At 37.7% G+C, this 22267-nt stretch overlaps 1 protein-coding gene across 1 annotated transcript; it reads left to right on the top strand.

Annotated features, from left to right (window-relative positions):
* The first annotated feature begins 16260 nt into the window (after positions 1-16260).
* LOC119730940 (retinoschisin-like) lies at positions 16261-19605 on the top strand. Its single transcript, XM_038204013.1, has 4 exons — positions 16261-16413; positions 16762-16911; positions 18778-18952; positions 19435-19605. The coding sequence occupies exons 1-4, from the start codon at positions 16328-16330 to the stop codon at positions 19603-19605; spliced, it is 582 nt and encodes a 193-aa protein (XP_038059941.1). The 5' UTR covers positions 16261-16327.
* The last annotated feature ends 2662 nt before the right edge of the window (positions 19606-22267 follow it).

Raw genomic sequence — 22267 nt, forward strand, 5'->3', positions numbered from 1 at the left:
TTCAACTGAATTAATTCAACTGTAGCATTTAAAACGAGAGTCCTGACAATAAATTGAGGAAGAGATTACTCTAATTTAGATTGGGACATTTTGAAAAGCAGTGTACAGTGGAAACTCGACCTACTCGATTCAATGGTTTCTCTTTAAATCGTATTGTGTCTGTTCCTAGTTTGAATCGAATAGAGTGATTTTTCTAACAGAACCTTTTCAAAAAAACAATGGAATTTATACTTATGGTAACGTTTATATATGTATAGGTTTAGATGTAAGTATATAAAGAAAACTTGACTTTAATAAATTTCGATTTCTCGCTTATGAAACTTGCTTTTTAATTCTGTTTACAATATATTTCAATGTGTTAAACGAAACTCACAATAAAAGGTTCAATGAGCACCGAAACAACTAATTCAGGGTTAGCCTTCTTGTTCTTTTTTGGTGACTTAACCGTTTGGGACTATATTTAAATTTTAATTTTCAGTCTTGAATTCGAACAATCTGTTCACATTTTTAGTGAAGGTATAAATATTACAAATCGCAGTGAAATGTTTTAGTCGAATTTGTTTTGTTAACTTGATGCGAAACGAAGAATCATGAATCTTTAATACCGATAAAGCATTTTCACTGAACGGGAAAAGACATTTAGACTTCTAGAAAGTTACTATACCCTTTATGAAACACATATCGTATACGTAATCAGAGAGAAAATCGTTTTAGATGTAATGTGATTTTGTGCTGCTTATTAACTAATGAATAAAACTTTCCAAATAAAGTCTATAGTGCAGGATGCACAATCAAACAAAATTCTCTATAATATCAGCATCTATGTTTTATTCTTCTACTGTTTATTATTTGTTACCATTTAGATATTATACCTGCTGTATATATGAGCGTATCCGAATGGCGGAATTGGTTTATTATAGTGGACAAGTTAAGTCTAGTTTCAATATCGACGCTTGTGCAAGCGCAGACAGTGCCCAGAATCAAGAGAATTTTAATGACGGTGTAATTTTTTGAATAGTAAACTGTTCCTTATTTCAGAACACATATTCATTAGGTTATAGGGATTCTATTGATTTTGCATGAAGAGGCAATCGTTATGAGTCGGTGTAGCACCGCGTCATGTCGATTCATGAATATAAATATTTGCGTTGAAGGATATTGTATGATTTTTAAAAGGATGTAATATTGCAATATGGCTTTGCGTCGTTCCAAAGACGAGGACTACGTAGAGTAAGTATTTTAATATCTGCCAATTTTAGATAAATGGTTGCTCGCTGCAGACTATTTCCATAGATTCATTGTAATCTTTAATTGTCAACGCTTTCCTATCTAGGCCAGACTTTATTACAGTCCCTGTGGTTATTGAAGTGAGGAGCATATAACTGCGTGCGGTGAGACTACACCGTATCGCATCGATTCTTTATTATCTACGACTTCAGTGAAGGCTACGTTAATAACCTTGAAGCCGCTTTTAGCAGCTGAGACTCCGTTAAATTGCTACCGCATATTAAAAAGTCACCATGACGTCATATCAATTATCATCTATGACACTTCTCTGTCTATATACTAAATGTGAGATCCATCGGTCTAATAGTTCTGTGATTATAAGACTGAACACATTTCGGCATACATCTCAGATGATGGTTAATAACTATATAAGCAAAGTTTAAGTTGATTTTTGATTGTGTAGAAAGAAGTTCTCAAAAGTGGCTTGTAGAACGAAAACGTGTACAAAACCTACCGGAAAAAAGGTGAGACAAAAACAAATTAACAAAAACAAGAGCTGTTTCGGTTGTCTTTCCGAAACAGCTAATTAGTTTTGTCAACATACACGTACATGTTCGTGGAGGACGGTTATTTTTGGTTATATCTAGGTTGGTAAATGTGGTTATTAAAGAAAAAAGAAAAGAAGTAATTTATTGTGTTGTTTTGTCCAATGTTTTTATAGTGATAAATGTTACTTATCAAGGTGGTTGTGTTGATTATTTGCAAATATTTTACTTTTACATGTAAATGTTGTAACAAATTCAATTAGAATGTTGGTTTGTTGGTTTGTTTCATTTGATTAAATATTGAAGATACCCACATTTAAAGCAATAGCGATGCATTTTAACTTTAATTCGATTTTGATGAATGAGGACTTGTCGATATGGAAAATATTCATTAAAATCAGATGGGAATTCATCATCTTAAGAAACAATTATCACCGTACCAAACAAACAAGTCAAATGACAAATTAAAACAAAGAGTTATGTGCTACCTATAATCACACCCGAAATTAAGTAATCAGCAAATGTATCCAGCGGCGGCGGAACGGGTTTGAAACCGGGGGGGGGGGCATCAGCAAAAAGGAGCACTTGCTCGGGATTTAAGTATAAAGTAAAGCTTAGACTTAACCAAATTATAAGTACAGTTTCGGTGTGGTAAACCAGAATATGAAATGTCTTCTTTTTCATGTTCTGACTGCATTTGGTTGTTGATAGGGATTCTATAGTTTTTTTCATGACGAGGCAATCGTTATGAGTCGGTGTAGCACTGCTTCATGTCGATTCCTGAATATGGATAATTGCGTTGAAGGTTTTTTATGATTTTGAAAAGAATTTAATATTGCATGACTTCGCGTCGTTCCAAAGACGAGGACTACGCAGAGTCTTAATATACAAGTATTTTAATATCTGCCAATTTAAGATGAATGGTTGCTCGCTGCATGCTATTTCCATAGATTCATTGTTATCTTTAATTGGCCACGCTTTCCTATCTAGGCCAGACTTTATTACAGTCCCTGAGGTTGTTGAAGTGAGGAGCATATAACTGCGTGCGGTGCTGCACCGTATCGCATCAATTCTTTATTATCTACGACTTCAGTGAAGGCTACGTTAATTAATCCAGAAGCCGCTTTTAGCATCTAAACTCCGTTAATTTGCCACCGATAAATAACCACCTGCAATAAACAACTGACGCCACAACTCGGGTAGAATACACCTGGACCCGCCCACAAAGAAGCCTCAAGCCAATCACAAAGTATGGATACTTGCAGGGTGCATACCTGCAAATAAACTCCCATAGACACTAGTGCTAAATGCCCGTACTTCAAAATTCTTTTAAAAATACTCAAAACTCTCACAGGTATTCAAGCTGCACAGAAAAATGATGATCAATGTGTCATCTTTCATTTTCTTTTCAATTTATGGTGGGTTGACCATTGACTTTTCGAGATATTTTCACGCAAAGAAGACGACCCCTATTTTCCCCAAAGCGGAAAAGTAGCCATCTTGAAAAACGATCCCTCCACAACATGGCAAAATAGCGCCACTTTCGAGCCCAATAGCATCCAAAATGCTCAGAATTGGAAGCCCCAAGTCCGGGCTAGAGGTTCACTACCATATCTCTTCAATTCCCCAATTTTACGGCGCTCAGAACTCTCTAATATAGAATATTTTGAGGGTATAACTTTTATTCATGAGCTTGGCGGATCGATTTACAGGTGTGTACCCTATAATAGCAGGCAACTTTTAAATTTTAACACAAAATCACATTCAGGACAAGCAGAATATCTCCAAAGTCAATATTTTGAAAAAAAAAATGAAAGAAAAATATTATCCGAGGTAGATATTAAGCCCGAAAATAGTGATTGTTTTGCCCCTGCTAAGCTGTAGAGCGCCCCCAGCGACAATAAATTGAGTTCCAGCTACTTTTAAGCTGAAAATGCCCCCCCCCCCCTTTTCAAGTATCAATTGTTGTAATCGGGTGATAGCCTACTGCTCCCTAATGATTTGGAAGCATCCGTTACGGCAAAAAACCCTTGTTGATACCTTTAAAACACTTTTTCCCCCTCCCCGTAGGTTCCGCCCACTGAAAAGACCACTGCCGCGGCACAGCGCATGCGCGAAACGGCCATCTTTGTGATTCTTTATAGGGTGCATACCTGCAAATAAACTCCCATAGACACTAGTGCTAAATGCCCGTACTTCAAAATTCTTTTAAAAATACTCAAAACTCTCACAGGTATTCAAGCTGCACAGAAAAATGATGATCAATGTGTCATCTTTCATTTTCTTTTCAATTTATGGTGGGTTGACCATTGACTTTTCGAGATATTTTCACGCAAAGAAGACGACCCCTATTTTCCCCAAAGCGGAAAAGTAGCCATCTTGAAAAACGATCCCTCCACAACATGGCAAAATAGCGCCACTTTCGAGCCCAATAGCATCCAAAATGCTCAGAATTGGAAGCCCCAAGTCCGGGCTAGAGGTTCACTACCATATCTCTTCAATTCCCCAATTTTACGGCGCTCAGAACTCTCTAATATAGAATATTTTGAGGGTATAACTTTTATTCATGAGCTTGGCGGATCGATTTACAGGTGTGTACCCTGCAAGACGCTCGTGCTCGTTTGTAATTGGTTGGCAATGAAGGTGGTGTTCGTACGTGCTGAGCTTGTGGGTGTGGTTTGTATACTGGTGAAAATACTTAACCGTATGGATGATCGTTTATTGCATCTGTGAAAATGGAAGGAGCAGTGCCTTGGATTCTGATGGTATCAGCGCTGACAGCGGCAGGTAGGATTGAGATTTCAAATCGCACTGAATCCTTATCAGTCCCGAACTCGTCATTTAACAGGTACTGTGTATACGCTCTCTTTTTTCCTTAATCTGCAAAACTTCCTAAGCTCACAGTTTTCCTTTTCTTTATTTGTTTATAAATTATACAGTGCTGGTGTCATGTCAACCAGTTTGCTTCATCGGATCGGAGTACAACCCACAATCTGGTATCACACCCTGTTGGTTCTTACCGTACAAAGATCCGTGCGAATGCACCGCTGTACGTCTCGGTGGGATGCGCATCTCTGCCTCGTCGTTCCGCAAGGGGGCGCCCTACTTGGACGAGCTTTTCCTGAGCGAGGATTCTGACGACATTCAAACCTACTTCAACTGTAGTCGTGCGACCACAGTTCCCACAGGTAGGCCAACAACAAATACGTAACGATTCACTAAATTGCGGGTACCTTGTGTTAATTGTTACATTGTCTTAAAGGTGCATCGTATCAATCGTAACCTTTCACTGAAAAATTTGGTGAAATTTTGAACGCTCATAAAATAAATATTAATTCAAAATAGGAATCCAGAGGTTGTTTTTACTGAACAACCACAAAGCTGTTCCCCAAAATGTTTTTTTTCAAAAATAAATGTATTTGGAGGATTAGTGTGCTACAGAAAAAAATGTTAAACTAGCTTGTTTCACGTTTTGAGTTCGGAGATGCTGGAAAATCCAAGAAAACCAACCATATTCTTGTTCTCTGACCCCACTTAAGATGAGACGTTGCAATTTATAGACATTGGGAATTGTGAGGTGAGAGAATCAGTCTAGCAGGCATGTACCCCTTCACAGATGTGTAATCAATTGCAAAGTTAATGCAGAATGACTAAAGATGAAAAATTAGGAGCAGTTTTAAAAAAAAAAAGTTTTCTCCAACGATGGTCGGCCGACCAGCATTGGGAAATCACAAGTTTTTTTGAAAATGTCAGCACACAAGGAGGCACAATTTTACAGTTTGCTTTTAAACGGTCATTCACTAACAGTCCAGTAAGATATTTTGTTATAATTTGATTATTTCGTTTCTTGATGTTTGCAAATCTTGTATCTTCCCTTTAATGATCTTTAAATTATTAAAATTGAAATTATAATCTTCAATAATTGCACTTCCGGTCAAACCGGAAGTAAGGGTCACATGACCTTGACGATCTAGGAGGTGCATGTTCAGTCCAATATAAGGGAAATGTGCAAAGAAATGGAATCATACCTTATCGTATTGTTAATATATTTTGGCAAAAAAATTCCACATTAAATATTCATGACGTCGTAGCATGAGAACAATAAACTGCACAGTAATAATAATGCAAATAATACTTTTGCAATGTTACTTCATACCACCATTTGGTATCAACCCCATCGGATTTATAAATTATGAGATTTAAGAATTAGGTTCAAAAATTAACACTTCCGGTAACACTGTAAATAGGGGTCACATGACCTTGACTTTCCAATTTGTATATATAACACTTCCCTGTCTATATACCCAGTATCTACCAAATTTGAGATGAATCGGTCCAATAGCCCGTTAAGACATAAGCAGTCCGTTTAGAAATAATCTTAAGGAAACCAAAAGGTGTTCACAATTGAAAATGGGAAGAGCTAATAAAATAAATTAAAAAAAATTAAAAGAAAACAAAAGCTGTTCCCAATTGAAATCGGAAACAGCTAAAAATTCCGAATAGTATTTCTCAAATGTTGTTGTGCGTAGAATATTGCCACTGGAAAATTATACATGTGTTGTGTATGTTATGAAGGTGTTCACTGTACATTTGTTAAAACTTGTGTTGGAGGCGCTGCACAAATAAAAGCCAACGCGACAGGGGCATTTCAATAATCTAAGAGTATCTTCATTTTCAGAGCATCATTTTATAAGGGTATTTTCTTTTTTAATAGCCACTTAAAATGTTTCTGTCTTTAAATTCAGCAGTCAAGATTTGGAATTAACCTCGAATTTGCTCTCAGATATTTGGACAATGTTATAATGTTTAGTCAGCAACGTTGTAACGTACAACCACACAAACGTTAAGTGGCAAGTAGCCACTAGTTAAGTCGCTGTGCCTTTTCAAACTTAATTGTCCCGTTGCTTGTGTCGATGCAAAGGACATGAAACGGACTTGAAAACGCGCGTATACCAGGCTTCATTTTAAGTCCTAAATTACCATCTCAGTCGATCGAAATGAGCTTTTTTTTATTTTTAAAGGTTTTCGGGTTACCTAAAAAATAATTTCATTTTTTTCCCGTTTTGATACCAGTAGTTGAGTGTTCGAGCCCGGAGCCCCTCGGTCTTGAAGACGGTACCGTCACTGATGACCACATCACATCGTCAAGCCATCAAAGCAATTTTCCAGCCAGTGAAGGACGGCTGAACGATAACGGTGCATGGATGGCCAAATGGTAGGGATTAAACATTCACTTGCATCTCAGAGCATTCCATTAAATGCACGGAAGAATGCAAAAGAAGGAAAAGATCCAGGGAAACACTGCATGCACAAAAGGTTTACTGATGCCACCAATGTACCTCGGCCGCCTGATCACATAATGTATACGATAAACAATGATAAGATAATATCATTCTGAGCACGCTATCACTGTACAATCACGTAAACGCCTTCAATGGCGATTTATTGCTCCATCTATTTTCAAATAATCCGTCAAAGGCAAAGATGCTTCGTACATACAATATACCTTGCACAATGCATTTCGCCTTATGGCATGATACAGTGATACAGTGAATGCGCTTTGAATTTGACGATCACATAATCCGACCTCGTCCCCACGCCGTCGAGCAGTATGCGTTCATTTCAAATAGCTGCTCTCCTCTTACCGGATTAATTATTTGCATGTTCAAAACTCGTGTACATTTTAAGTTACAGAAATGTCTGGTGCCTGCCTTCGTTTTATCAGAGTGTTAGGTTTTGTTTAAGCGGTCTTCGGGATACAGACGGAAAAAAAGTCCACTGTGGCATGCGTGATATGGAAAAACACAAGATATCCTCACAGTTGTAAAGTTATAATCTTATTCATTCAACATGCAACATCGCACTAAATCTGATTACCAAATCGAAAAGGAAGGATTTTTTTCAGAGGGATTAAATTGGACGTAATAATTCACAATAAATGTTAAAGACATGTGATACACGTTTAAAAATAAAATCAAACGTATTACGAGATCTCAACATTTGGTTTTGCCCGTCACCTACGTATTTTTTTTCATAAACACTGAGTATACAGTGTTTTCAAATTATGTCCGTGAATGGCAAAACCAACTTTTGAGCTTACATCACCCCTACGAAAGAAATCCATTTCATGAAAGTACAATATGTATAAATCCATTACCTTCTTCTACTGGACCGAATCAAAATACAGGAAGCAATTTTCTCCGCTAGTGATTACTACTGTGTCGATGATGAAATTAAACCACTCCTCCACTAACGACTGGGTGTGTTTGTTGAGCACAGTGATTTCATTCATCTCGTTGTGTTTTCTCTCGTTGTACAGGGACGATAGAAATCCTTGGATTGAGGTTGACCTCATTGACAGCAAAGTGGTGTGTGGTGTCATCACGCAAGGCTACTCCAAGTACACTGACTATGTGACGCACTTCCAGGTAGCGTATCAGAAGCAGCCTTCGTCTGTCCGTGAACACGTGACAGATGGAAACGGATACATCAAGGTAAATACGTAATTATCCCCATTTTATGCTTCCGAAAGATTTTGAAATCCAGATTCTTTTTTTTCTGCAGAGCTGTCCTACATTAGTTAGTTTTCTTTCAAGCTTATACTTTTCCGTCAGTTCGAAAGTAATGAAATCGTGGGCCCTGTTAAAACTGTGGAATTAAAACAAACATTTTATTACGAAACCATGCCATTTGCTCTCTTAAATTCAATTTGCACTTAACACCAATTATTTTCTCCTAGAAGTAATCATCAAACTTTGCGACATCACGCAATATTTGAATGCAAATGTATTCATGTGTTACAGGGTTAACTAAGCCGGATATATTGTTTACATGTCAGGTATTCATTGGTAACACTAACGCTAATGGCGAGGCCCCGGTCACTAACCTGTTTGATGAGAGTGTGGTGGCGACGGTAGTGCGCATCGAGCCCACTGAGTGGATAGTTGATGCTGCTTTGCGATTGGAGTTATTTGGTTGTCGTCTTAATTAATTTACATCTGGCATTTAATACAAGGGTCTTGACAATTTAGAGTGAAGTCAATGCAATTTTGGTTGAAAAACCTTGCAAAACAATTTCTATTGGATACTCGATCGATTCAATTCATTGATTCCACTTCAATCCATATTGTCCCTTTAGTTTGAATCACCCGGGGTGATGTTTTTAACATCATCTAATCAAATTAACTTTGTTAATAATGCCACGAAAAACATGGAAACAAAGTAATTAAATTGTTCAGCTGGAATGACTATTTATGGTAAAGTTAATAATATATATAGGTTTAGATGAAGGTCTATAAAGAACTTTGGCTTAATCAATTTCCGTTTCTCACTTTTGAAATTTACTGTTTAATAAGGGAATAAAATGTGTGCTCCGGAGGTTTTTATCACTCTGTTTAATACCACTTAGAGTCTGGGTGCTGATAATTACCCGAGCCGGAGGCGAGGGTAATTATCAGCACCCAGACTCCAAGTGGTCTTAAACAGAGTGATAAATACCGACGGAGTACATATTTATTCCCATTCATAAATACCTTTTCGGTAAAAAAAAATCATATAATTCGTTCAAAAGATCCCGATTTTGTTCAACAAATTCACTTTATGCTTTTTGAAACATCCCTCCTGCAAAAAAATGGAGTGTTCAGCTGGCGAGTAAGATGAAAACAACCCTTTTATGGAGATTGACGCGCGCGTATCATGTTCTACGCGATGTCGCGCAGAACGCACCTGGGGCGTTGCGTTTTGAATTTTGAACTATAAAATTCTAACTCCCTGGTAGTGTTGCGCATGCCTACGTGAGGATTGTGAACGTTCAACCAATGAAACGATAAGAGGCACTGAATTTTTAGGAGTCCACATTTTATTGTGACACTGGAAAAGTGTTTAAGACCAGCTAGCCATGTCTTTATCATCCGTTTAATACCGGCCACGTGACGGGCTCTCGACCAATAGGAATGGCTAAACTGTCTGAGGTATTTATGAATTCAGTTTAAACTATCATGAAGTTTATTGAACAAACTAGTATTCTTGGTTTTTTTTAGTAACTAGACTTTCTGGACTTTATTTAAATTGTCCTCTTTGGTGTTGTATTTGGACAGTATACATGTATGTTTAAACTTTGATTAGTGGATCAATATTAGAAATCTCAGTTGAAATCCTTTGAAACGTAGCTGTCAATAAATGTTTCAGTCGATAGGAGATGTGAAATCTAAGAAAGCTTTTTCGCTCATGACGAAAAGACATTTAGAATTCTTTTCTTTAAGAAGTTACTACACCACTTTTTTTAGTACGTGAAACACAAATCGTATAAGTAATACGTAAAATCGTTTAAGATGTAATGTGATAGTGTGTTGCTTGGTTTCTACTGAATCAGGCGCGTACGCAGGGGGGGGGGGGTGTTTTGGCTGTTAAACACCCCCCTTTGCCATGTAAAAATATGGAGGGAAAAGAGAGTTATGTGACCGAGCGCGGAACAATTACAAATTATGTGCATGTTCTCAACTTTAAGCTTTGAATACAGAAGACACTTTATAAGAGCAAGAGTATATAGGCCTATATGTATTTGAAACAAATGAAACAAAATATCCCCTCATAATTTAAAAAACTTCTGCAAAAAAAAACAGGGGAAAGTGGCCAGGAAACGCCTCAGATTGCACCACAGAGCATCTACGATCCAAAATTTTCCGGGGCCCTTAGGCGGGCCCCGGACCCCACGCCGTAATTGCTTCGCGCTCCGCGCTCTCATTGGTCCTCCGGTCAAATTAATCCCGGGACATACCGTTATTTCGTTTTACTGTTTTGGATTTCCTCAAAAACAAAAACAGTAAACGAACCATTACCTTTTTCTCGTTTTACAGTTTTGTAAAACGGTCAAACGGTATTAAGTCACACACACAAAATACTTTTTCGCGACCCGAGCTGTTATGACTTTTTAGCCTCGAGCTTTGCGCATCTTTTGATACCAAAAACATAAAAATCGGACCACGGGTTGCCGCGTAGCAAAAAAAATTTCGGCGCTACGCGCCGTGAAAACTGAATGTTCGCATATACGTCGTGTACACAGAGCAGAATTGCCATTCGTACATATGAATAATTAATTAGCCATAATTCCTAAACCCTTTGACCTATAGTCATGAAATTTCTTGGGTATCTTGAGGAAGAGTTGCTCTATTCATGTGCCGAGTTTCAAAATTTTTCGTCTCTCGATGGCCGAGATCTTAGGGGGGTGGGCGGAATCCCCCCCCGGCTGAGAGATGGTCAAAATAACCCGGCCCCTTTAGGGTTAAACGGTTAGTTGCTTTATTTTTAGAGTGTTTTTTTACAAAATCATGACAATGACAAAACGGTCAATAGTCTTGCCGACCATTTTTTGATTTTAGGTTCGGCAATTAAGCAATGCACCGGAATGTTAATTAATGCGTCCTTGGAATCAAGTCATTGCCTGGGTCCCGCTCCTTACATTTCGTTCTTACGACAAAATTTGCGAATTGGCAAGAGCCGCGTCGACTTGAACCCCAGTTTTCTTCAAAATGTCTGCAACTTGTTTGTTTGTTTGTTTGTTTGTTTTATTTCCATTCATACTTCAAACATACAATGAATAAAGATTAATGATCAAAACAAGTGTATCAAAATAGACAAAGCAGAACAATACAGCATGAATGGGGGTGGCATCCAGAGAAGGACTGGCCTTCTGTAGTGGAGCACCCGAGACTGCGGTCAAAGTAAACTACATGTATTTGGAATAATGCAAACAATGAGATCCCAGGTAGAGTTTATAAATGTAGTAAGTTCAAACATAAAGTGAGCACATACAAAAACATAAAAGTCGTATACATAAAGGAGAAAAAAATAGGGAAAAAAGGAATTAACGTCTTTCTGAATGTAGGCACGAGTAGCAGTTAAGATTTGTGCAAACAAAATCATTGTACTTATTTAAATAGAATTCCTTGAGGTGTTTAACAAAAAGCTTTTTGGATGAACTTCATCAAACGTCTTATTACCATCCTGTTTCCATTGTGAAAAGTAATGTCCTCCCTTGAAGTTTCCCAGCGCCATTTTGCTTGGAACTCTTTAAGCCCCACCAACTTGACTGAATCGCATGAGAAAGGGGTCAGGGTCCGCGCCAGGAATCACATCACGCATTAATTATGCCGAGGTAACACTTCTTCGTGTAAAACATGGTCCCCCTCCACCCCCTTGCCCACCGCCACAAAATGCACCACGGACTGTTAACCATGACACTGGAATAAAAAAAAAACAGTCTGTATTTGTGTAATCTGTATTTGTGTAATCTGTATTTGTGTAAAACAAAAATCATTGATCGTTATGCTATAATGAATTTTACTAAACTTATAAAACGGAGAAACCGTATTTATCTTAATACCGCTTGTCGTTTTATAACACTGTAAAACGACAAAACGGTCGATGATTCGTTTACTGTTTTTGTTTTTGAGGAAATCCAAAACGGTAAAACGAAATAACGGTATGTCCCGGGATTCAAATTCCCTCTATGCTATAATTTGACCCTAGCGGTGCCCCCACCATTTTGTACCTTCAGCAGCGAATGGCTCTACAAGTGGCATAAATCCCTTTCCAAAATAGAAAATTGTGAAAAAAATACGGAGATGGAACATGGTTCTCAACTTTGAGTACGTAACAAACTTTATAAACAACAAAAAAAAAAAAAAAATTTAAATGGAATTTTCGATGTTTAAAACGTTTTCTAAACGGTGGAAGTGGCCAGGAATCGCCTCAGATTGCACCACAGAGCATCTAAAATCCAATTTTTTTTCCGGGGCCCTTAAGCGGGCACCGGACCCCACGCCGTAAGGGCTTCGCGCTCCGCGCTCGCAGGTCCTGGACCCTTCATTACAATTCTAGGCCCCCCCGGCAAATGGCAGTCTGGATCCTGTGACCAGAGCGCATATGTATCCTGTATCTGAAGTTTGGCCTTAGGGGTGGGGCGGTTTACACAAAGATTCCCAACGGATGAGAATCATGAGATCCAGGGGACGAAGCTGAGTGATTTTAGCCAATAACAAGAGCAGATCCTAGCACTTCCGCAGCCCGTGTCACTTTTTTTCTTGAATTTCTTCTTTTTTTTGGTTTAAATGCTGTTGAGGGAGGGGACTGCCCACATTGACCCCTTAAGTTCATCATACTCTATTAGACACAGAACATTTTTTTCCCGATTTACTATGCTTTAGCTCAAAAAGATAACTGATGGTCGTGGATTCCCGGCCCTTCGAGTTTAACCCGTCCAAATATACCCTCTTTTATTTCTGGCGCCAACGTAAAGTTTAGCCCACTGATACAATTTTTTTTTCTGGCGCCAACACAATTTACCATCTTCATTTCTAGCGTCATTAATGACGACATCCAATTTTGAAACACCCCCCTTGAAAAAATCCTGCGTACGCCACTGTACTGAATAAAGCTCTAATTAAGTCTGTTATTTGAGGTTTCTATACTTTATTTTTACAGCATTTATTTATATAATTAACACAATTTTGTAACATATTTTGGTGTTATTCCTGGTTTATTTCAGAGCGTATCTGTATCGCGGCATTACTTCATTACGCAAGAAAAGTTACGACATCAATGATTACGAAAATCAAGAGAAGTTTATAACGCTGCAATTTCTTGACTGGTCAACTGTTCATTATTTCAGAGCATATCTGTATCTTTCAAAGGAAAACAGTTACTATGACTTGTTCATATAACTGCCTTGTATTCATCAGGTTATAGTCGTGTAATAAAGAATGTACGCGTGTATTACTTAACTGAACTGTTCTCCAAACTAATATGTAGGAGCATAGATTTTAATATAAAAATAAAGCTTAGACACAGTGGTGAACAACAAAATGAAATGTCTTATTTTTTATGTCTAGACTGCATTTGGTTGTTGATGGGTATTTCATGGATTTTGCATGAAGAGGCACACGTTGTGATGAGTCAGTGTAGTACCGCTTCATGTCGCTTCCTGAACATTGCGTTGAAAAATATGTTATGATGTTGAAAAGAATTGACATTTGCATGGCTTCGTATTATTCCATAGACGAGGACTACGTAGAGTCTTAATATCGAAGTATTTTAATATCTGCCAATTTTAGATGAATAGTTGCTCGCTGCAGACTATTTCCATAGATTCATAGTTATCCATAATCTATCACGCTTTCCTATCTAGGCCAGACTTTGTTGACGTCCCTGTGGTTATTGAAGTGAGAAGCATATACTGCGTGCGGTGCTGCACCGTATCGTATCGATTCTTTATCATCTACGATGTCGGTGAAGGCTATGTTCAATTAAGGGAGCGCTGTGTTAAACCAGAAAGCGCTTCCCTGTCTATATACCTTCCAAATTCAGATCAATTGGTCTAATAGTTCTGTAGTTATCAGACTGTAAATGTTAGACATACATCTCAGATGATGGTTAATAATTAAAAGCAAAGTTTAAAGTTAGTTGTACGGAAAGAAAAGCTACAAGAACGGCTTGTAGAATGAAAACGTGTACAAACCTATGGGGAAAGATGCAAAAACGGACAAAAGAAAAAAAGAGAACAATCTTAACGAAAGCAAAAGCTGTTTCAAAATTCGGAAGAGCTATGCAAAAGAAAAGAAAAGTAAAGAAAATATTAACGAAAACAAAAATTGTTTCAGCTGATTTGCCGAAACAGCTAATTAGCTCTGCCAACATACGTACATGTATGTGGAGGACGGTTATTTTTGGTTTTATTTACATTGGAGGTTGTTGAAGTTGTTATTACAGAAATAAGAAAAGAAGCAATTTATTGTGTGGGTTAGTCACATCTGTTTATAGTTTAATGATGATAGGTAAAGAAAATAGTGTTGATCATTGGAAAATATTGTTACGTTTACGTGTAAATGTTGTACGAAACCAATTTGAATGTTGGTTTGGTGCTTTGGTCATTTGATTAAATTGCAAAAATATAAAGACAACCAAATTCAAAGCGAAATCGATGCCTTTTAACTTTAATTCGATTTTGGTGAATGAGTACCTGGCGATCTGGAAAATATTCATCTGGATATTGATCATCTTGAGAAACAATTATCACGTAGCAATCAAACAAGTTCAGTGCACCATTTGACTTATGCTGTTTTGTGACTATTACAGACCGTCGATTTATAGGGCCATGTCATCGAATATTTGAATGCAATCCTGTAACAATCATCGTCATATTGCTACGTTTCATGGATGTTCTGCTGATGCTGATTTCTATCTTAATAAGCAAAACTGTGATGTAATTCACGGAAAAAACTCAGGTATTGATGAATGGGATTTTAAACTCAGATTTATTACAACTCTGTTAAGCCAACACCGTTTTGCTTTGTGAGAATCTTTGCGATGTAACATTATTTTTCTTTTGTACACATTTCACGCAATTTTACAAACAGAAATTCGTTTATGCCCCAATTGGTTTTCGTATTCACTGCTTTAAACGTGTCCATATCTTCACTACACTCCATTTCTCGTCGTGGCTTTCTGTATTGATTTGACCACGTTTTGGGTTGTTTTGTTCAGTTATTTTGCAAAAATTATAATATAGGCCTTCAAAAGCATTACGTCTGCTTCGCGTCATTTCAAAGACGCCGATAACCAGTCGTCCCAATTGAGTTTTTAATATCTACCTTCCTCCGTGACTTCGTTGCGCCTCAGACAATTTTCAAAGATTCATTGTCCATATATTGTTTACGCTTGCATTTTTACCAGGAAAAAAGTAATTGCTAGTCGTGGTGTCATATTGATGTTATGTTATTTAAGCGATTGGTCAAGGTTGTCGTATATTGAATAAGAATGTTTATAATTAATAAACCTGCAATTAGCAAATGCCACCACAACTTGGCTAGCGTACGGAAAGTATCTCCCTCAAAGAAACCCCTAGCCAATCTCAAAGGTTTGGATGCATGCAAGACGCGTGCTCGTTCGTGATTGGTTGGCAATGATGGTGGTCTACGTACCTGCTGAGGCGTGTTGGTTTGGTTTGTATACCAGTGGTATACAGTCAACCGTATGGATTGTCGTTCATTGTATCCCTCAGAATGGACGGAGCAGGAGCTTGGATTCTGACTGTATCAGCAATGATAGGTAAGCTTGACTTCACGCTAAACCTGAACTGTCCTGCAAAACACAGAAACCCAAGGAATTTTGTTTAAATTGAACAGCTGGTTCAAAAACGTCATGTCGCACTAAATTGAAATGAAACAGGTGTCTTTGATGGTTGAGGTTAGTTACCATTGCGTAAGCACACAAAATTCAACACACGGGTAACTACATGTAGGCCTACTTTTATTTTCGTTTATCTATTTGAGATAATTGTGGTTAAAAATTCAGACCCTATTATCACCACCGGCCATTTTGAGAGCCGACACTTCGTCACAAAAGGGATTTATCTATGTGGTACCCAAAAACCTTCTTCCTAATACATAAACCGTTATTGGTTTTATTCCAAAGTGTTCGTGGTCGGTGTGGAGACCAAGGCGAGGGTGTGTTACTTCGGTCCCCCACCGGAACCTGATCCTGATAATCCGGATGACTGGATGAAGCAAGTCATGCAAGAGATACGGGAGCGTTGCCCGGGAACGAAGAAACACACCTCAGTTAGTAAGTCGCCCAAAGATTTATGACACACAGAACATTGTTAAAAATGCACCTTTAAGATGACGTCAAATGACCCGTGATGACGTCACCGTGACGTCAACTGTCAATGTATATATTTAGTATCTGGTCTTTGTGTGTACTACGTTTGACATATTTCAAAATGACGTCTTGATAACGTCATCAACTGATTTTTTAAAATACATTTTAAGACTTTTTAAAATGTAGTTTTCAATATGAATTTCGACATTGTCAAGTCCAAACCTAGTATATCCGAGTCTTAGAAGAAATGTTGTGCTGATTTGTGTTTACTAAGAGTTCTTGGCGATACATGAAGCCAAAATATGTTTTGTTGTTTTTTCATTTGTGTCCTGTTTTGCAATATAGACGAGTGCTCGAGCCCAGAGCCCCTCGGACTTGAAAACGGTACCGTCACTGATGACCACATCACATCGTCAAGCCATCAAAGCAATTTTCCAGCCAGGAAGGGACGGCTGAACGATAACGGTGCATGGATGGCCCAATGGTAGGGATTAAACAATCACTTACATCTCAGTGCATTCTATAAAATGCACGGAAGAATGCAGGGAAACACTGCATGCACAAAAGGTTTACTGATGCCACCAATGTACATCGGCCGCCTTATCACATACGTTATACGATAAACAAAGATAAGATAAGATCATTCTGAGCGCACTATACGTAAACGCCTTCAATGGCGATTTATTGCTCCATCTATTTTTAAATAATCCGTCATCATGGGGCAGATGCTTCGAACTTACAATATACCTTGCACAATGCATTCGCCTTATGGCATGATACAGTGATACAGTGAATGCGCTTTGAATTTGACGATCACATAATGCGACCTCGTCCCCACGCCGTCGAGCAGTATGCGTTCATTTCAACTAGTTGCTCTCCTCTTACCGGATTAATTAGTAACATTTTCAAAACTCGTGAACATTATAAGTTACGGAACTGTCTAGTGCCTGACTTCGTTTTATCAGAGTGTTAGGTTTCGTTTTTGCGGTATTCGGGATACAAACGAACAAAACAAATCACCTGTGACATGCGTGATATGGAAAAACACAAGATATCTTCAAAGTTGTAATGTTATAATCTTATTCAACTAACAAACAATATCACACTAAATCTGATTACCAAAACGAAAAGAGAGGATTTTTTTTTCAGGAGGATGAATTTGGACGTAATAATTCACAATAAGTGCGCTCCATTACTTCCCCCAGCTTACTCGCGCCTGACTCCTCGCGTAATGACAGACATGCGCATTGGAGCTAAATAAATGAACGGTTTCGGGTAAAGTTTCGTACAAGAGCTGGAAACATTGGCGTCGCCAGGATTTTTTTCTATAGGGGGGCAAAACATATTTGTCAAAAAATCCTGTTTTTCTCGACATATTCTCGATTTATCAAATTTAAAGGGGGGAAGGGACATTTTGGCCCCCCCCTTTAAATTTACATCAATATGACTTCTCGCCTCTTTTGTCTTCTTTTTTTCTCTCTTTTTTTTTTCTTCCGTTTTTTGCTTTTCCGGCAGGGGGGAATGTTGCTACCTAACGCCACTTTTTCCTTCATATATCATCTCAATGAAGGTCATTTATTGCGAAATTGATGATAAGACATGAATCCGGGACTGAGAAATATTTCCATTTTTGTTAAGTAAAAATGGCTTGACTCTCCATAGACTTTGTACACAATCGTGGAACGGCGTCAGGTTGCAACAGTTTTCCGAATTCCCAGGCTGCATCCGAATCAATTATGTCGAGAGCACGTCCACGCCCAGTGAAAATACGCGGAGACGCGCTGACAATAATTCGTAACCTACCCGACTTGGGTTTTTGGGTTTTTTTATGCACTCGTGTCTTCTTCTTGAATACTTATTCTCATGCACGCCATACATATTGTGTTTGACGTGTAAGTGAACCAAGTGAAATTTTGCATCAATATCTCATGACAGTGGCGCTCAGTGATGCACGACCCTGGAAATGTAGACAAGGTATCATTGAAAAGCATAGAGATTACGCTTTCAGATGTTTTATTGCCAGTAAACATTTAGTCTGTTCATACTGGTTCTTCAAAGTTGGGTTTCCTTTTTATTGAAACACCCTGTACAGTGTTTTCAAAATACGTCGGTGAAGGGCAAAACCAAATGTTGAGTTTCCATCACCCCGACGAAAATAATCCATCTCGTGAAAGTACAATATAAAAATCCATAAACTGCATCTACTGGATCGAATCAGAATACAGGAAGCAATTTTCTCCGCTAGTGATGTGTCGAGGATGAAATTAGACCTTTCCTCCACTTACGACTGGGTGTGTTTGTTGAGCAAAGTGATTTCATTCATTCCGTTGTGTTTTCTCTCGTTGTACAGGGAAGATACAAATCCTTGGATCGAGGTGGACCTCATTGACAGCACAGTGGTGTGTGGGGTCATCACGCAAGGCTACTCCAAGTACACTGACTATGTGACGCACTACCAGGTTGCGTATCAGAAGCAGCCTTCATCTGTCCGTGAACACGTGAAAGATGGAAACGGAGACATCAAGGTGAATACGTAATTATCCCCGTTTTATGCTTTCTAAAGATTTTGAAATCCAGATTTACGATATTTTACTTCTGCAAAGCTGTCCCACATTAGTTAGTTTTCTTTCAAGCTTATCGTTTTTAAGGTATTTGTTTTTCAAGATCTTATCCCTAAAAAACAGAAACGAAATATACAAGGAGGCACGTAATGTCATGAGCACTGCGTTTAGTTTAAAACATATTATGGCATATTAAAGTGAATTGCATACTTTTCCGTCAGTTTGAAAGTAATGAAATGCATGGGCCCTGTTAAAGCTGTGGAATTAAAACAAATATTTTATTACGAAACCATGCCATTTGCTCTCTCAAATTCAATTTGCGCTTAACACCAATTATTTTCTCCTAGAAGTAATAATCAAACTTTGCAACATCACGCAATATTTGAATGAAAAAGTATTCATGTTGTACAGAGTTAACTAAGCCGGATATATTGTTTACATGTCAGGTATTCATTGGTAACACTAACGCTACTGGCAACACCCCAGTAACTAACCTGTTTGATGAGAGTGTGGTGGCGACGGTAGTGCGCATCAAGCCTACAGACTGGGAAACTGTTGCTGCTTTGCGATTGGAGTTGCTTGGTTGTCGTCTAAATTCATTCACTTGTAGCATTTAACACGAGAGGCCGGACAATTAAATTAATTAAGTTAAATTGGAAAAGCAATGTCCCAGTGGAAACCTGACCTATTCGATTTAATGGTATTCGATTGAATAAATAGTATTGTGTCAGTTCCTAGTTTGAACCGACTGGAGTAATTTTTCCAACAGAACCTTTCAAAAACAGTTGTAATATAGCAAAAGGACATACAAAATTATTTTAAAAATCTGCAAAGTTTGTATATGTATAAGTTTAGAAAATAATCAAGTTATAGCCTTCTCGTTCTGTTCAGTAACTAAACCGTTTGGAACTGTATTTAAATTGTCCTTTTGTTTTTTGGAATTCGGACAATCTGTTCACATGTTTAGTGAAGGTATGAATGATTAGGAATCGCGGTGCAAACCGTTTTAAGTCTAGCTGTCAAAAATGATGTAGTCGAATTCGTTTTGTGAACGTGATGCGGTATGAAAAATCATGAACCTTACCGATATAGCATTTTCACTGAAAAAGAAAAGACACTTAGACTTCTAGAACACCTTTCAGTTACTACACCTTTCAAAAACACAAATCGTATTACCTATACGATTTGTGTTTTTGAAAGGTGTAGTAACTTTCTAGAAGAGAGAAAGTCGTTTAAGATTTGTTGTGACGTTATGCTGCTTATTAAGTAATAAATAATACTTTCCAAATAAAGTCTATAGTATATGTACAATAAACAAAATACTCTTAACAAAATTTATTCATCTAAATTACATGATTTGTTGACATCTGAGGTATTATTCCTGCTGTATATGTGAGCGTATCGGAATCGCGGCATTGGTTTATTATGCTGTACAAGTTAAGCCTAGTTTCAATATTCATCAGGTTAAATAGTTGTGTACTAACGAACGTATATGTGCATTACTTTACTTCAAGTATACATTTGAATGGATGTACAATAGTACCTCAAACTAATATGTAGCAGCTTAGCTTTTAAAATATCAATAAAGCTTAGAGACCCACAACTTCAGTACAGTCCTGATGTGGTAAACCAGTATATCAAATTTCTCCTTTTCCATGTACTGACTGCAATTGGTTGTTTATTGGGATTTTATACCTATTGCACGAAGAGGCGAACGCTGTGAGATGCTGCAGCACTGCGTCATGTCGATTTCTGAACATGGATAGGTCTTAATGGCTTTGCGTTGTCTAAATACGAGGACTATTCGTAGAGTCCTAATATAGAAGTATTTTAATATCTGCCAATTTCAGATGAATGGTTGCTCGCTGCATTGTAACTCATTGCAGCGAGTTTCATTGTCATCTTTAATTGGCCACGCTTTCCTATCAGGCCAGACTTTATTACAGTCCCTGTGGTTATTGAAGTGAGGAGCACATTATGTAATATCTGCGACTTCAGTGTAGGCTTCGTTAATTAATCCAGAAGCTGCTTTCAGCAGCTCAGACTCCGAAGCTGAGAGCAAAGTTTAAGTTGATTGTCTAGAAAGTTCCCAAAAAGTGGCTTGTAGAAAGAAAACGTGTACAAAACCTATCGGCCAGAAAGGTGAAAAAAAAATCTAATTCAGCTTATTAGCTTTGTCAATATACATGTACATGTAAGTGGAGGACGGTTATTTTTGGTTTTACTTAGGTTTGTAAAAGTGGTTATTAGAGAAATAATGGAAGAAAAAGGAATTTATTGTGCTGTTTTGTTAAATGTGTTTATATAATTTAATGTGACGGGTTAAGGTGGTTGTGTTGTATTGTGTTGATTACTTTTACATGTAAATGCTGTACAAAATAAATTGAAATGTTGGTTTGTTGCTTTGGTTAATTTGATTACATTTCTAAAATATAAAGAAACCCAAATTCAGCAGCAAATTCGATGCATTTTCACTGTAATTCGATTTTGGTGAATGAGGACCTGTCGATCTGGAAAAAAATCATTAAAATCAGATGGGAATTAATCATCTTGAGAAACAATCATCTTCGCAGCAAGTCCGTTGTGTCATCTGACTCTCTTGGTATGCCTATTACAGACCGTCGATTTAGTGGCCATGTCATCGAATATTTTTATGCAATCCTGTAACAATATTTTCAATCGTCATATTGCCACGTTTCATGGATGTTATGATGATACTGATTTCCATTTTAATAAGCAAAACCGTGATGTCATTCAAGGTAGGAACTTAGGTATTTATGAATTGGTTTTTAAACTCAAACTTATTACAACTCTGTTAATCTAAAAACGTTACCCTTTGTGAGAAGCTTTGCGATATAATAATAAATTTTGTACAATCTTCACGCTGTTTTAAAAACAGAAATTCGCTTCAGACTAAACTCCTTTTCGTTTTTACTGCTTTAAACATTTCCATATCGTCACGACACTCCATTTCTCGTCATGGCGTTCTGTATTGATTTGACCGCGATTTTTTTTTTTTTTTTTTGCCAAAAATAGATAAAGCGTTATGTCTGGTTTGCATCATTTCAAAGACGCCGAGAACGAGCCTTAATTTAGTTTCGATTTTAATATCTACCTTCCTTGACGATTTCGTTGCGCTTCAGACAATTTCCAAAGATTCATTGTCCATACACTATTTGCGTTTAATTAAATTTTGCGGGAAAGAAGAAATTGCTGGTGGTTGTGTTGTACTGATTTTGTTGGTTATTTACGTGCCTGGTCATAGTAATCATTTATTTC

Source organism: Patiria miniata, unplaced genomic scaffold (genome assembly GCF_015706575.1).
Source record: "Patiria miniata isolate m_02_andy unplaced genomic scaffold, ASM1570657v1 HiC_scaffold_1, whole genome shotgun sequence".
NCBI lineage: Eukaryota > Metazoa > Echinodermata > Asteroidea > Valvatida > Asterinidae > Patiria > Patiria miniata.

Excerpts from the sequence above, each read along its gene's own strand:
- LOC119730940 (XM_038204013.1), top strand. The coding sequence starts at position 16,328 with ATGAAGCAAGTCATGCAAGAGATACGGGAGCGTTGCCCGGGAACGAAG. Across the intron at positions 16,414-16,761 it reads AAGTCGCCCAAAGATTTATG|TTGCAATATAGACGAGTGCT; the intron begins ACACACAGAACA and ends TTGTGTCCTGTT. Across the intron at positions 18,953-19,434 it reads ATGGAAACGGAGACATCAAG|GTATTCATTGGTAACACTAA; the intron begins GTGAATACGTAA and ends TTTACATGTCAG.